General features: G+C 38.4%; 1 protein-coding gene across 1 annotated transcript in view; it reads left to right on the top strand.

Annotated features, from left to right (window-relative positions):
* The first annotated feature begins 216 nt into the window (after positions 1 to 216).
* GBE1 (1,4-alpha-glucan branching enzyme 1) overlaps positions 217 to 15859 on the top strand; it is a 307590-nt gene continuing 291947 nt past the window's right edge. Inside the window, exon 1 of the mRNA XM_023548170.2 lies at positions 217 to 442. Coding sequence (XP_023403938.2) covers positions 321 to 442 — 122 coding nt within the window. The 5' untranslated portion in view covers positions 217 to 320. The remainder of the gene's footprint in view (positions 443 to 15859) is intronic.

Here is a 15859-nt window from a genome sequence, read left to right on the forward strand (position 1 = left end):
CAGGCTCGGGGAGGGAACCCCAGGTCCCGGTGGCCTCCAGGTGCGACCTCGTGAGTGGGCGGCGGGGCCAGGCGCCTCCTCCTCGCTTGGGACGTGCGTGCCGGGATCACTCCAGGTCCTGCTCCTCCCCACCGGCGGGGGGAGCAGGGGCCGGGCGGCCGCTCGCGTCGGCTATAAAGGGCCCGGGCCGCCTGGGCTCGCATCGGCTCGCCAGCGACCTCCGGCTCCGCCCTCGCCTTCTCCCTGCCTTTGCGGCTCACGCTCCCGCGCGGGCCCCACTCGACCCTCTCGGGCCTCGGCTACTCGGGCTGCGGCGGAAGATGGCTGCTACCGACAGCTCCGAGGCGGCGCTGGCTGCTGCCCTGGCGGACGTGCCCGAGCTGGCTCGGCTCCTGGAGATCGACCCGTACCTGAAGCCCTTCGCCCCGGACTTCCAGCGCAGGTACCAGCCGACCGCGCCACGGTCCCCATCACCGCGGGGCAGCCGGCGCAGGCTCCAGGCCTGGGCGGCCCCTCGGCCCCGGCGCGTCGACCCCGCCCTCGGTCTCGCTGAACGCGCCGGCCCCGCCCCCGCCCGGGCGGGGAGAGCCTTGATGGGCGGGGCGCGTTGGTGGGCGGGGCGCGTTGGTGGGCGGGGCGCTGGGGCGACTTGGGTAACTGGGTCGTGTGACTTCCTGAGTTGTGGGTTGACAGTTTAGGCGCCCGGAGCAGCGCTGCAGCGCTGAGTTCCTTTAAACTTCTTTCTTCCTTCCCTTTCCCCTCCGTTCGTTTTGCGCCATTGGGTACGTGCTTTGGCTCCCAGCGCTCGTTTCTTCTGGTCCTGCTGGGGATTGAGGCAGCGCCACTGCAGGTTCTATGATATTTCCATGACCAGAGCGCTCCTGGGAATTAGTGTGTGAATAACACCCGATTTGTGTAATTGTACAATTAAAATTTTCTGGGTTATTTCATAGCAAATATTGCGATTTTATATCTAACAGGATTCTTCCAGACAGGCACTATATACCCTAGCTTTTGTTCTTGTTAATATCCCCCTCTCAGGGAAGATTAAGCCTATCTTGGTCTGTCTCTGCTTTTTTTTTTTTTTTTTTCTCCTTGGACCCAACATCGATGAGTAAACGTACAGCAACGTTCGGACTTGTTTAACTTTCTTGTTGAAGAGGAAGATACGTGAGGAAAGCTAAACTTCCGGAGACGGATTTAGGGTGTTTTAGCTTATCTCCTACAACACTGTTGTAAATTGATTTACCACAGTTTAGTTGCTATGATGATAATTACATTAAAAAAAATTACATTAGGCAGACTAAAAAGGTACAGTTTACAAAATAATTATACTAGTTATAGCGGTTACATTTGTGAAGTAAGTGCATTGTGATTTAGCGGTTTCTGACATTTTAGCAGAGTCACTTCAGAATGTATACTACTGGGACAACTGAATATACATAAGCATTTAAGTGCTGGGACACGTCTAGGTAGTTATACTGACAAGGAGAAGCATTGGGGAGAATGAAAAAAAGCCTGGGTTGGAGTGTTTTTTTTCCCCTAAACTTAGGGTCTTGTCCAGACATAGTCACTTAATAGCTGTTTTCCAATTCAGCAAAAGTTTATTAAAGAACCCATAAGAGCAAAAACATTGTCCTAGGGATTGTAGGGGACATAACAATGACCACAACACCTTATGGCAGAGCTTTTATGTCCTAATGAATACTCTTTGCTCAAAGTAGCGATCTTGAGATGTTCAGTTAATCAAATGATGGTACTATTATTTAAACCATTTATGGAGCAACCTTGCAAAATTGCTTTCAGAATTTGCAATATTGTCTATACTTTAAGAGAAACTTAGTGCCTAGTCTTCATAGTTCAAGATTGGATTTAACTTAGAAATATTAAAAAGAAAAATAATGGACCCAAATATGGCAATTAAAGTTGGTGACATTTTGAAAGTTTTTTTTTTTTTTTTTTATGTGCTTGTAGTGGTGACACATTTCCTTTTGTGCTTAAGACAAAGACATTTCTAAATGAAGAGTTCTGAAATGAAAATGTTTTATCTAGGCTTCCTTCTACCATGAAAAAAATGATCACAATTAGACAGACATCCCTTGTTAAAATGTATCTTTCATCTGCTTCACTTCCAACTCCATTGAGATTGAAGCAATTATAATCTTCTCTTATGCTTTGTCAAAACTAATGAGAGGGACAAAGGCCAGGATAAAGACGTGTGAGAAATCCAGTGTTCTTGGTGAAAAGGCTGGTCAAATGGGCCCTGGAGCCTCGCTCTGACCTGGATTCTCCTTCTGGCCTTGGTTCTGAGTAATTGCCATTTTCCAGCACACATGTTCCATTTAGGCATATCAAGTAGTAATTGGGCATTTGGCAGCAGTAACTTCTACTGTTACCACTTGAAGAATAAAAAAATTCTTCCGTCTCAAGTGTGGTTTGGTTACTTATCCTATTTTCTGTTTATTTCTACTAATCCACTTGGGCAGTGTGTCTTTGACCTAACAGAAATACATATCCCAGTCAGTCTTTTAGGTGCAAAATATACTTAATAAGGAGTGAAGAAAATTTGAGGTATAAACAACAATATGTAAGAATGGCGATGGGAGGGGGCAATTTCTTCTCATAAATGGACAGTCTCATTCTTCCTTAGGCAACTTCTCTTTATTTGAAATTCTGTTGCATACTTTTGTTATTCTGTTGCATATTTTTGTTGTTTTGGTTTACATTTTCTATAACTTCGAGATTTTTGAATCAAGTTTAGAGGATTAGTAAGTTATGCTGTACCATAAAATAAAAATTGAGGTATTAGTGTATTTGAAGGCCTTCATGTTGTCTCGTTGGTTACCTCCTAAGATGGGATCTTCCACTGAGCTCTCCCACTTCTTTCACCTGCTGTTTACTCTGCAATTAGCTGCTGAGATAGATCATAATTCAAAAATACAAGTGTTTTAAAACATAACATTGAATTCTCCCATATTACACATGCAAGATGAGTCAGTCACGGGACTCCGTTCATGGTAGTCACATCTAGGCTGATGAAGGCTTCATATTGAATGTGTTTCTACAATGGTAACTACAGAGAATAGAAAACATGTTGAACAATGCACTGTTTCTTACAGCTTTTGCCTAGCAGTGAGTCACTTCTGTAGACATTATATTAACCAATCCGAGTCAATGTGACTTCTGAGTCAATTCTGAGTGTGTGGAGCAGAGAACTGAACATTTGTGAGCAGCCCTAATAAGGCAGACAGTCTCAGAGCCCACCCCTTCTAAGAAGCACCTACTCTGGCGTACCCTCCTACACTGAGCAGAATAAGCTGTACATTCTTCTGAAATTGCCCTTGACAAGATAATCATAGAAAGGGCCATTGATGCATAGGAGGTCAGTCCTAAATATTCATGATGAATTTACATTTCCTTGTCTGTTCTCTGTGAAAGCCCATCTCCCCAAGCTGCCTGCAAGCGGTGTTGGAAGCAACACCCAGATTGCTCCTTTCCTTGTACAATGAAGTAAAAGTGTCTTTCTGATCTCCCACCTCAGCCTCTTGTTGATTGGCTGTAACAAGTCACCCCAAGCAAAACCTGGGGTTTTCACCTGGCAACACTAACACAAGACAGTTGCAATAATACGAAGTCTTATACAAATATGTGATCTCGTTTTTGTTCTCTAGGTTTACAGTTTAATCAATAGGTATTGCACATTATGTTGTATGCCAGTCAGGGATTTATATTTTTCAAGAAATAGTTTATAATGTTGCAAAATTGTAATTATTTATGAAATTAAGGGTACATTGTTCCTAAGCTTATGCACAATTAGATAGCGATAAAAAGCACCAAAGCTTAGGTACTTCATGTACTTAGCCCAGAAAGGCAAGACAGGTAATGTTTTTAGAAAATAAATTTCTAGATATTCTTTCTAGAGATGAAAAGCACGCTATCAAAAGGAAAGAAAAAAAAAAAAAAGGAAAACGAGCTGTTTTGTAAGTGGCACGTTGAAATCACTGAAATTATCGAAACCAATTTATGACCAGGATATTAGTAAAATAAAAAAGGAATGCTAAAATGGAGGGGGAGAAAAAAAAATTATGGGCTTTAATTGCACATAACAATAATAAAGTCATTTCTAGGGATCTTCTGGAGCTCTGGTGGCACCATGGTTGAGAGCTTGGCTGCTAACCAGCAGTTCAAATCCACCAGTCACTCCTTGGAAACCCCATGGGGCAGTTCTACTCTGTCCTATAGGGTTGATATGAGTTGGAATCAACTCAATGCCAACGAGTTTGCTTTTTTATTTTGGTTGACGTCTTATAGAAACTGCTAGCAAGGCAGCTCCTGAAAAAATCTCTGTGGACAAAGGTTGTTAAATGAAAATTTATCATACAACTACCTATAACTTTTTAAGATATGGAAAAAGTACTGACAGTCTGTTGGTTTAGCATGCTGCCTTTTTGTTGTAGTGTGTATATACCCACACACTTTCCCACTCACACATTTACCCAGCTCTCACAAATACTTATAAAAGGTTTCATAGCCTCTTAGCTAAGCTCAGCCCACCATCCTTCTTATTGTTACTATTTTTTTCAAGAAATTTAAAATTCTTTGGTTAAGAATTTCTTCTATATTAGTTTGCTGACCATAGCTCTTTACCTTTGACTTTGAATAATATAAAGAAAAATGTACCTACTTAAAAACAAAAAATGAAATTTTTCTACATGGGCAATTTTCAGTTTCCAGAGCTCGATTCTCACTTTTGTAGTGAAGGGGTAGTAATTTAACTGCAGAGACCAGACAGGTAACTTAAATGAAGGAAGCAGGCTGAGTGAATTCTTTTAAGACAAACAAGCTTTACCATTTCTACACATAGAAGTTACCTTTTTTTTTCCTAGCAGAGTAGTTTTCTCAAGATAATGTACAACCTTCTCAAGCTATCTTTGCCTTTTCATGCTTGATAGTGGCATGCGTACTGAGGGAGTTTTCGGCTACAACAAGAAGTATCCCATTTGTCTCGAGAAAAAATAGAGGTGGTTGATTCTGTGGTGACCAAGATCTCACCTACAGTTTCTATAAAGGGCAGATGCTACTTGGTTCCATCTGGCTGTTACTGTGTAGGATTATAGGCCCGTTGTTGCAGGATCTTCTGATTTCTTTTTAAAGACATGCTAGGTATTTAAGTTTTAAAGGAAAATCTCATTTTTTTTTATGTTGGTTCAATTAAAAGAAAAAAGAAAAAAACTAAAAAAAAAAAAAACAAACCTAAGAACCACAATGTTGTGGATTAAATTGTGTCCCCCAAAAATATGTTTATCAATTTGGCTAGGCCATGATTCTTAGTATTGTGTGATTATCCACCATTTTGTCATCTGATGTAATTTTCCTATGTGTTTTTTTGGTTGGTCTATGATGCGTCAATGAGATGAAAGTAGTGGCAGTTATGTTAAGGAGGCAGGACTCAATCTACAACGTTAAATTGTGTTTTAAGCCAATCTCTTTTGAGATATAAAAGAGGGATGTGACTAGAGAGACATGGGAACCTTATACCACCAAGAAACAAGAGCCAGGAGAGTAGTGTGTCCTCTGGACCCAGGGTCCCTGCACTGAGAAGCTTCTTAACTGGGGAAGATTGATGACAAGGACCTTCCTGTAGAACTGGCAGAGAGAGAAAGCCTGCTCCTAGAGCTGGCATCCTGAATTTGGACTTTTGGCCTCCTAGGCTGTGAGAGAATAAATTTCTCTTTGTTAAAGCCATCCACTTGTATTTCTGTTATAGCAGCACTAGATAACTAAGACATATATAAATATGGCTTATACTATAGTCTTTAGCCTCTGCTTCAGGTTTATGTAGTACTTTCAAATATAATATCCACAATCCTTATAACAATACCACAAGGTAGGCATCTTTGGTTTTGTTTTTGCTGTTTTGTTTTGAATCTTTGTGGAGTGACTGGCTTCAATTCACATGGCTAGTAAGTGCCTCAAATAGGACTAATCTTTCTTTGCTTAAACTAAAGAGACAAAGGGGAGGAAAGAGTATTCATTAAATTATCAAGAAGCCATTTTTTGTGACTGTCTTGTTCTTCCTTTTTATCTCTTCACATTTGACCTTCTGGACCACTTATTAACTCCTTGAGGACATTTCTTCCCTTGGTCTCATGATACTGAAACCCTTGCTTTTCTTGCATCATCTCTCTTGGTTTCTTCTCAGCCTCTTTCTGCCCATTTAATGTAAGAGTTTCTCAGGGTTATTCCTTGGGCCCTTGTGTACGTATTTCTACTTTATATACTTTCCCTAGTCATTCTCATTTATCCACTGGGTTCTATCTATATGCTGATGCTGCCCACATCTGTTTTCATCCCAGATCTATCTCCTGATCTCAGGTATATTTATAAATTTTTTTTTTTTTTTTTTTTTTATGTACTATAGGATAAAAGACCTGGCCATCTGCTCCCATAAAAATTACGGCCTAGGAGGCCCTATGGGGCAGTACTACTCTGTTACTTGGGGCTGCTATGAATCGGAATTGACTCAATGGCACATAACAAAAACATCAACAACAACAACAAATGAGTACAAAACTCAACATGTATAAAACTGAACTTAAGGTTTTCATCCTAAATCTGCTTGTCCCTTTATACCGTATCTTAGTGTGTGGAATCTTCATCAACAACTGCTCAAGCCTACCACTTAAGGCTTATCCTTAGTTACTGCTCTCTCCTCCTTTCTTCATGTCTCCAAGTTTGTTGTCTTAGGTGGGTGCTGTTTCTATATTATTTGTTCATTGTCTTATTCTCAGTCTATAGAACTGTACCTGGCTCATAGTGAACATTTAATATAATATTTCAATGAGTAAATACCTAATGAATTTATTTTGACTGTTTATTTTTCCTTTCGTCATACCAATGAGTCTAATGTCTACTTACCTTGAGCTGAAAATGTTGAGACTGGTTGGATGGATGGACAGAGAAAGAGGGGTAATTATCAGGAGATCGCATGTGACAATCTGGAGAGAGGGCATATATGCTCAAGGAAAAGGCTACAAATAATCATAGTACATCAAGAAAATAGCTATTAATTAGATACTTTTTCCCATGTTCCACAGACACTGAGGGTTTGATCTCTGAAGGAATATTAATTTTGGGAGATCTTGAGATCAGATCAAGTTGGAGTACTTGGGTGACTTAAATGGTTAAGCACTTGACCTGAAAGGTTGGCGGTTTGCACCCACCCAGAGGCACCTCGGGAGTCAGGCCTGGCCATCTGCTTTGGAAGGTCTCAGCCTTGAAAACCGTATGAAGCAATTCTGCTCTGCACACATTGGGTCGCCATGAGTTGGAATTGACTTGACCGCAACAAACCACAGCAACAAGGTCAAGAATGGAAGAATTTTTTGTGGGCCCATGTCTGTTAAGTATTACAATTACAGTGAAGATCTGTGTAGTGAAACCTGTGAGAGCTGGAACTCCACAAGACTGCCTTGTTTTTCCAAGTCTTGCAAGTTTTCTGCCTTTGACAGGGTGCTTACTGGCACCCACTACTAAGAATTCTGCCGTGTTTTAGTTTTGAGTTTCTCTTTCTGACAGGTTTCCACCTTGCACAGGTTCTGGCTTTTGCAGGTTTTACTGTACTTTGTTAGAAATAAAAATAGCTTTTACATTGTTATGTAATTAAAATTGGAAATTTTTTGCATTTATTGTATTAGCCACACCAAAAATTGATTCTCACAGCACAGAGTTTTTATGTTATAGCTGAATGGGCCACCATTTTCTCAGTGTGTGGCTTGGCTGTGGACTCTGAAGGAATTCAAATGTCGGTGACTCTAGAAGGCAGGGAAGAATCTGAAGATTATGAGATGCGCTCGGCCTCCTCTTCTGTACCATCTATATATCAGTCTGTGGATTCATTTGATTTTTACAACTGAAGTCTGTCTTAACTCCAAACCAAAACCAAACCTGTGGCTGTTAAATCCATTCCGACTCATAGGACAGAGTAGAACTGCCCTATAGGGTTTGCATGTAGAGGCTGGTGGATTCAAACTGCCGACCTTTTGGTTAGCAGCTGTCGCTCTTAACTACTGCACCACCAGGGTTCCTGTCTTAACTCCAGTCACTCCTGAATTCTCTACTGTGATGATCAAGAGGCTCTGACCTCTTCTCATTTTCAAAGTGCCTTAAAATGACACAATGGAGCTTTTCTGCTTAGTTTGGGCTCTGGCACCCGCTGCTTCACCTCCTGAGAAATGAGTATGTGGTACTTCTTACAGGGCTCAGTTCAGCTCCCACCATGCTGGGACCTAGTTAGCCAGTGAGAGGATAATACAGTCCCTGTGAGACGGACTGTGGTTTTATGACTGATGGGTAGATCATGCTGCTGTTATTTGAGAGCACACATTAACTTTCTATTATACATCTATAGGTATTAAAGGAAAACATGAAAGTGTTTTCTTTGGAGGGAATTGCATCTACCAGGCACCTTTCATTGTAACGTAAACTGATTTTTTCTTTTTTTACTAAAGAACAGCTATTCTTATGGTGATACCTCTCATCAGTATTTGTTCACACTGTTTTGAGTCCAGGATTCTTTTATGTTTAATATCCAACAGAATCCCCCTTCGACTTTGTGTTTAGGGCTATTGGAACCTGGTACATTGACAAACGGTGAAATTCTCCATTAAGTACATGTTATACATTTACAGTCATTGATACAGTTCCATTGCAGCTTACTTAATATTGTTTAATATATATCATTGCGGTGATTAAATTATACAACTTGATTGATTTCTAATGTTCTAAATGATTCAAATGATTTATATTCTTCATAGGAAAAATAAAAAAAAAAGAAGAATACCGCTAAGGAATTATATTACAAAGTAGAAAAAAACTACATGGGCTTGAATTTTAGCTTATGTACTTATTAAATAGTTTTGAGCCTGTGGGCAAATTAATTAACCTCTGTGAACCTCAGTTCCTTCTCTTTAAAACATGGATATGACCCACCTTGTAGGAGTGTCTTAAAGACTAGAAATATATATAAAGATGCTTGGTAAATAAATAATAGTTATTTTATGGTGGTAATATTGTTAGCAAGTTATCTTAGATGTTTACTGGACTATTATTTTCAGAGGATTTTATTATGGTTAGCTTCTTTAATGCTATATCCTGGAATCAGCCATCAGGTAAATACCATGACCAGAAATTATCCCCAACTCTTCCTTTTGCTGGTTAGGGCCATCCTTATTTTAGGGGGTTTCTCCCTTTTCCCAGCAAAAGTGATTTGGTGAATGAGGTGAGAGAGGTGATAATTTTAATCATAATCTAATAGAGAAGGAAAAGAATGAGTTTCAACTTTGATCCTTCATTTGGAGAGAAAATGATAAAGCAATTGCCCGTTTACTGTAAGCTGAAGGCAAGATGAGTCCTAGGATGTAATGAGCACGGAGCTTCCTTCATCGAGAGAGGTAAACGCTAGCCTGCGGGAATTCAAAATCACTCTTCTCTTGATCTTCTTTCTCTGTTTTTTCTCGTCTTTCATCTGACTGCTAAGTGTTTATATTCCTGGGCATCAAACAGCTGCAGGGGTTTTCTTCCTCCTGAACTCTGGATGTTTAGAGAATGGTCATACCGAGTTTTCTAATAGTAGGAATACCTTTGAAAATAAGACTAATGTGGAAGAAGAAAAAACATAATAGCAGCTGTAAAGTTTGATAATGAAAGAATTATGTCAGTGGAGTCTGAACATTGCTATGAATAAGTATATGTGTACAAACATATAAACATATATATATTATAGATAATATATAGATAGGTATATATTAAATATATGAATATGAAAAATTTAAAGGCCCTCTTTAGGATTTTTTAAAAGACCGTTCTGACTTTTTTTTGTCCTTTTTTTGATATTTCACTATTTCAGTTATTTTCAGTATATATGATTTTGCAGTGAGATGTATGCAGCAAAGGAATGGAATATTCATGTGTGTTTTATTAAGTCCATTGAACATTGAATTACATTGAGACACAATCTCCTGGGCGTATTGACTGGGTTTATAATCCAAAATATAACAATTAGAAACTAAGCATATGAACATACTTCTTATACAGGTAAACTAGAAGTTTTTCATATATTCACAGAATGACAATAAATATTTGCTTAACAATGAAATCGTGTTACTCGATATCATAAATCTAATTTTTCGTTTTTATAAATGATAAGGAACTAACGAAAATTCATATTTAGTTATGAATGAGCATATAATACAGATGTGTACTGTGTTATGGAAACATGATAAATCAGTTATACACTTAGGTGCATGTAACAGAAAACCTAAGATGAGCTCCATTAACAGAAAATCCCACCAACTGTGAATGGTAGAAACAGAGGTTTGGACCGCTATGAGTCGGAATCAACTCGACAGCACTGGGTTTTTTATTTCTAATTTACGGAAAAGTCAAAGCTGAGTGGTTCAGGCCTCATCGTGGACCCATCCTTTTTTTATTTTTCTATCCTACTAAACCCTGGTTGCATAGTGGTTAAGTGCTACGGCTGCTAAATAAGAGGTTGGCATTTCAAATCCATCAGGTGCTCCTTGGAAACGCTGTGGGGCAGTTCTACTCTGTCCTATAGGGTTGTTGTGAGTTGGAATCGTCTTGATGGCAACAGGTATCCTCAGCATGTGGCCTTCGCTCTAACACTTAGAAGATTGCTGGGCAGATCTAAGTACGACAGCCATATGTTAACTTTCCCTAAACTCCATCTAGTTTTTTCTATTTACAAATTTTTGAGTGGAAGTTCCTATGGTCACCCTTAGCAGAAAGTGAACCTGAATAATCAAGGCTTGCAATTGCATACTCACCTGAGACATGTCTTTTTTTCTTATTCATTACAACTTCTCAGGGCTCTTTCCCTTGATCTAAAGAAGAGGCTAAACCCTTGCCGGCAAGTTGATTCCAACTCGTGGCAACCTCGTGTGTCAGTGTAGAACTGTGCTCCATAGGGTACTCAGTGGCGGATTTTTCAGAAGTAAATTGACAGTTACTTCCTAGGTACCTCTGAGTAGACTCAAATTGCCAATTTTTTGGTTAGCAGTTGAGCACATAACTGTTTGTGCCAACCACGGACTCCAAGGAAGGGACTGTGTTGTTGTTAGGTGCCATGTTAGGTGTCGTGTTGGTTCTGACTCTTAGCCATCCTGTGTACAACAGAACGTAACACTGCCTGGTCCTGTGCCATCTGCACAATCATTGTTATGTTTTAGCCCATTGTTGTAGGCACCTTGTTAAACCATCTCGTTGAAGATCTTCTCTTTTTCACTGACCCTCTCCTTTACCAAGCATGATGTCCTTCTCCAGCGACTGGTTCCTCCTGATAAACATGTCCAAAGTACCTGAGATGAAGGTCTCCCCATCCTTGCCTTGAAGGAGCACTCTGGCTACATTTCTTCCAAGACAGACTCGTTAGTTCTTCTGGCAGTCCCTGGCATATTCAATATTCTTTGTTAACAGCATAATTCAAAGGTGTCCATTCTTCTTCAGTCTTCCTTATTCACTGTCTAGCTTTCACATGCATATAAGGTGATTGAAAATGCCATGGCCTGGGTCAGACGCACCTTAGTCTTTAAAGTGATGTCTTTGTTTTTTAACACTTTAAAGAAGTCGTTTGTAGCAGACTTGCCCAATGCAATATGTCCTTTGATTTCTTAACTGCTGCTTCCATGGGCGTTGATTGTAGATCCAAGTAAAATGAAATCCTTGACAATGTCAAGGACTGCATCTGGCTAAAGATGCAAAGGCCATGTTGTTGTAGTTCTCTAACATCACATCTGTGTACCAACCTTTCTGAGCAGAACCCAGGCATTCCCATTCCTCCTGAGAGAAGTCTACAGTCACATTCCTGAATATCACCCACACTGGATGTGGTCTTCACTGTGCTATACTTGATCTGTATTTTTCTGGATTCTTTCTTTTTTTTTTTTTTTTTGGAGATATATGGAAAATTTTGGCCTCTCTGATCCAAGAGGAGCTGATCCGATTTCCTCAGCCCCCTGGCCCCGTGACTTTGGGAGCTCTCCTCTCTTCTCTTATTAATTTCATTGATATTTTACTCTTAAAAGAACAAACCAAATAAAACAAAACCAAAAAAACTACATGAGAATGCTTTGCGAGGAAATCAGTTTGTCAATGACTAATGAGTTTTCCATGTCTCGAGCTCGTGTAAAATGATCAGCTTTATCTTAAAGTTATCTGGAGAGCAGAGTATTTGTGGAATCAGAAAGAAAAGAACTAAATTAAAAGTGTCATTGACTTATGTTCAGCCTTGAAAACATGAATTGTCTTTTGTTATCTAACCAATACAGCTTATGAGACTTTAACATTATATTGTTCTGTGCATTTCTTTTTAAAGCTTAAGATGTATAACTATGGTTCTTCAGAACATACCGACCATAGACTTTCTTATATATGTAGGAGTATCATCGTAGATGAGTCTAGTATTTTGTCTCTGACAGTAGGACTAAAGGACAATTTGTGGAAGAATTTGATACTTCTTTGATGTCAGAATAGAAGATTAATGATGTGTCTGACGTTCTATTAGTTTTTTTTTTTCAATAAGTGGTTATGGGTCTATTACCTTTGATCACTCTGTGCTACTGTTTGGGGATCATCGGTAACTAATTCATTAGTCGAAATTACTATTGTTTTTAAATTGTTTTGTAATTCTCTCTAGAGGACTGGTTATTATTCTGGGATTCTGGAAGTTCACAAAATGAATTCATGTTCGTCATTTCCATGTTTTTCTTTCTCAGCAAAAAGCCCTTCTACTTTTGTTAGCTTTTTTTTTTTTTTTTCACATAAGAATCTTCCATCCATTTGACCATTTTAGTTGTCAGTACCATTTTGGTTGTTTGAGTCCTGCTTGCTAGTGATAGTAAGTATAGTGAAACTAACAGCTCTCCTCTTGCTTCACTTTCCCGGTATGCCTTTAATTGAAAACTGCTTATGTGCTCTCTAAGCAATATTAGGTAAACCTCTGCTCACAAGTCTAACACATACACGTGGAAATGTGTTATCAAAACTGAGGTTTAGTTGAAGTGGGTTCAGAGTACATTAAAAGTCAGAGGACATTTAAAAATATAGGTGAGATTGCTTAGAGAATTGCAAATTGTATTAGAGTAGATTAAAAAATTTTTTTTCAAAAATTATAGACCCACAGGAAGTTGCAAAAATAGTACAGAGAAGGCCCCTGTACCCTTTACCAAGCTTCCTCCCATGGTAATATCTTGCATAACTATAGTGCAACATCAAAACCAAAAATTGACATTGGTACAATCTACAAACCTTATTCATATATCACCAGTTTTTACCTGCACTTATTTCTGTATACTTTCATACCGTAGTATGTTATAATTTTATCACAGGTATATATTCATGCAGCCACCACCATAATCAAGGTACAGAACTGTTCCATCAACACAAAGGAGCTTACTCTTGCTACTCTTTTATATCTGAACTACCTCCACCCCACCCCTACCTTTGGCAGTCCCTCATCTGTTTTCCATCTCTGTAATTTTTTTTCATTTTGAGAATATTATATAAATGAAATTATATGTAATATGTAATCTTTTGTGATTGACTTTTTTCACTCAGCATAATGCCTTTGAGACCTGTCTAAGTTGCACGTGTCAGTAGTTTGCTCCTTTTTTCGTTCAGTAGTACGTATTCCATCGTACGGTTATACCACAATTTGTTTATCCATTCACTGCTGAAGGGTGTTGGGTTGTTTCCCGTTTTGAGATATTAGAAATATTAAAATAAAGCTAAGATATAATATTTACGTACCTTATTTTTGTGGACATAAGTTTTTATTTCCCTGGATAAATGACCAGGTGTATGAATGCAGGGTCATATGGTAAACCTATGTTTAGTTTTATAAACAATGGAGAATCTCTTTTCTACAGTGTTTTACCATTTTGCATTCCCACCAGCAAGTATGAGAGATCCAATTTATCCATATTATGGCCAGCATTTGACATTGTTACTTTTATAAGTGTGAGGTCATATCTCATTGTAGTTTTAATTTGCATTTTCTCATAGCTAATTATGCTTATAGTTTTTTAATGTGCTATCCATCCATCTATCCTTTTTGATGAAATCTCTGTTGCCTATTTTCTAGTAACATTTTTTATTTTCTGTTGAATTTTGAGAGTTTTTCATGTATTCCATGTACAAGTCCTTTGTCAGATATTTGGTTTGCAAATATTTTCTTCTGTTATCTATTTTATCTTTTCATCTTCTTAACAGAATCTTTCCCAGATCAAGTTTTTCATTTTTATAAAATTCACATTATTTACTTATTTTTTTTCTTTTGTGGATCATGCTTTTGTTTTCATGTCAAAGAGCTCTTGCTCATATTAGGGCCTGAAGATTTTTTCTTATGTTTTCTTCTAAAAGTTTTATAACCTTACATTGGATTCTGTGATCCATTTTGAGTGAATTTTTATATAAGGCATGAAGTTTGAGTTGAAGTTTATTTTGCTGTCTATGGATATTTGATTATTTTTTAAGATTATAAAGTGACAAACTTGTACTGGGAAGCTACCAGGCCAAAAATAAATTAAGTCTCACTGATATATAAAATTGTAACAAATTTTATATATATTGTAAGGTATCGAAAGCAGTGGGAACTTAGTTATCTGTCAGATTTCTTGTTTGTATGATCTTATTTTAACTTTTGCTTTTTCTGATGAGCCAACACCAAAACTTTAAGGCATAGAGGAAAAATAATTTGCAAAATGTAGAATAATTTATTCTCAAGTAGGTACTCTGTTGGAGTTTTTTTTTTTCCCCCAATTTTTAACTTTCATAATTTTCTATAATGTCATAACATTGCTTTATTGATTTATCTTACAAACAGGTCTTGATGTAAACTTATATAGATTTGAGTTTATCATTATACCCTGACTTTTTAAAGTTTTTCTTATTTATGTCTCTTACTTACAACCTTCTCATTTGAAAGTATCATACCTTCTGCAGTTCTCCATTATAAAAAAATATGCTTTTGAGAAATAATTTCATTCATTTTGTTTGCTTGACTTAACTGATAAGTCTCAAAATTTTGTGTCCTTTCATTTGTAGGAATACATTTGTTAAATCTTAATTAAGCTAATGTAAATATTTTTTAAGATCAGTTGCATTTTACCTAACTAAAATTAGCCTTTGGTTTATTCCAATCTTAGTGTTTACTTTGGTGTTTGTCAGGGTTCATTGTTATATAAATATATTAGAAATTAGAAAATGTCAATTGTCAAACAGAAATTGGTTAGATGTTGAGAAATAAAAGTTATTAATGCACTTGTTGTTGTTGTTGTCAGGTGCCGTTGAGTCGGTTCCGACTCATAGTGACCCTATGCACAGCAGAAGGAAACACTGCCTGGTCCTGCACCGTTCCCACAATCGTTGTTATACTTGAGCCTGTTGTTGCAGCCGCTGTGTCAATCCATCTTGTTGAGGGTTTTCCTCTTTTTTGCTGGCCCTTTATTAATACACTTATTTGGCAAAATGTACGAATAATGTAGCTAAAAATCTACCTGCCTTTGAAACGGAAAGGTAAAGTGGAACTTTTAAGGATTTGTTCATCCCTCAGTGATAACTCATGATGATGAGTCTGAAGCACTAAACATCCAAAGGTGACTTTTACCTCTTCTACTCGGAAACCCTGGTGGTGTAGTGGTTAAGTGCTACGGTTGCTAACCAAGAGGTCGGCAGTTCGTAATCCACCAGGCGCTCCTTGGAAACTGTATGGGGCAGTTCTCCTCTGTCCTGTAGGGTCGCTATGAGTTGGAATCGACTCGACGGCAGTGGGTTTGGTTTT

The sequence above is a fragment of the Loxodonta africana genome, chromosome 20 (assembly GCF_030014295.1).
Source record: "Loxodonta africana isolate mLoxAfr1 chromosome 20, mLoxAfr1.hap2, whole genome shotgun sequence".
Classification (NCBI taxonomy): domain Eukaryota; kingdom Metazoa; phylum Chordata; class Mammalia; order Proboscidea; family Elephantidae; genus Loxodonta; species Loxodonta africana.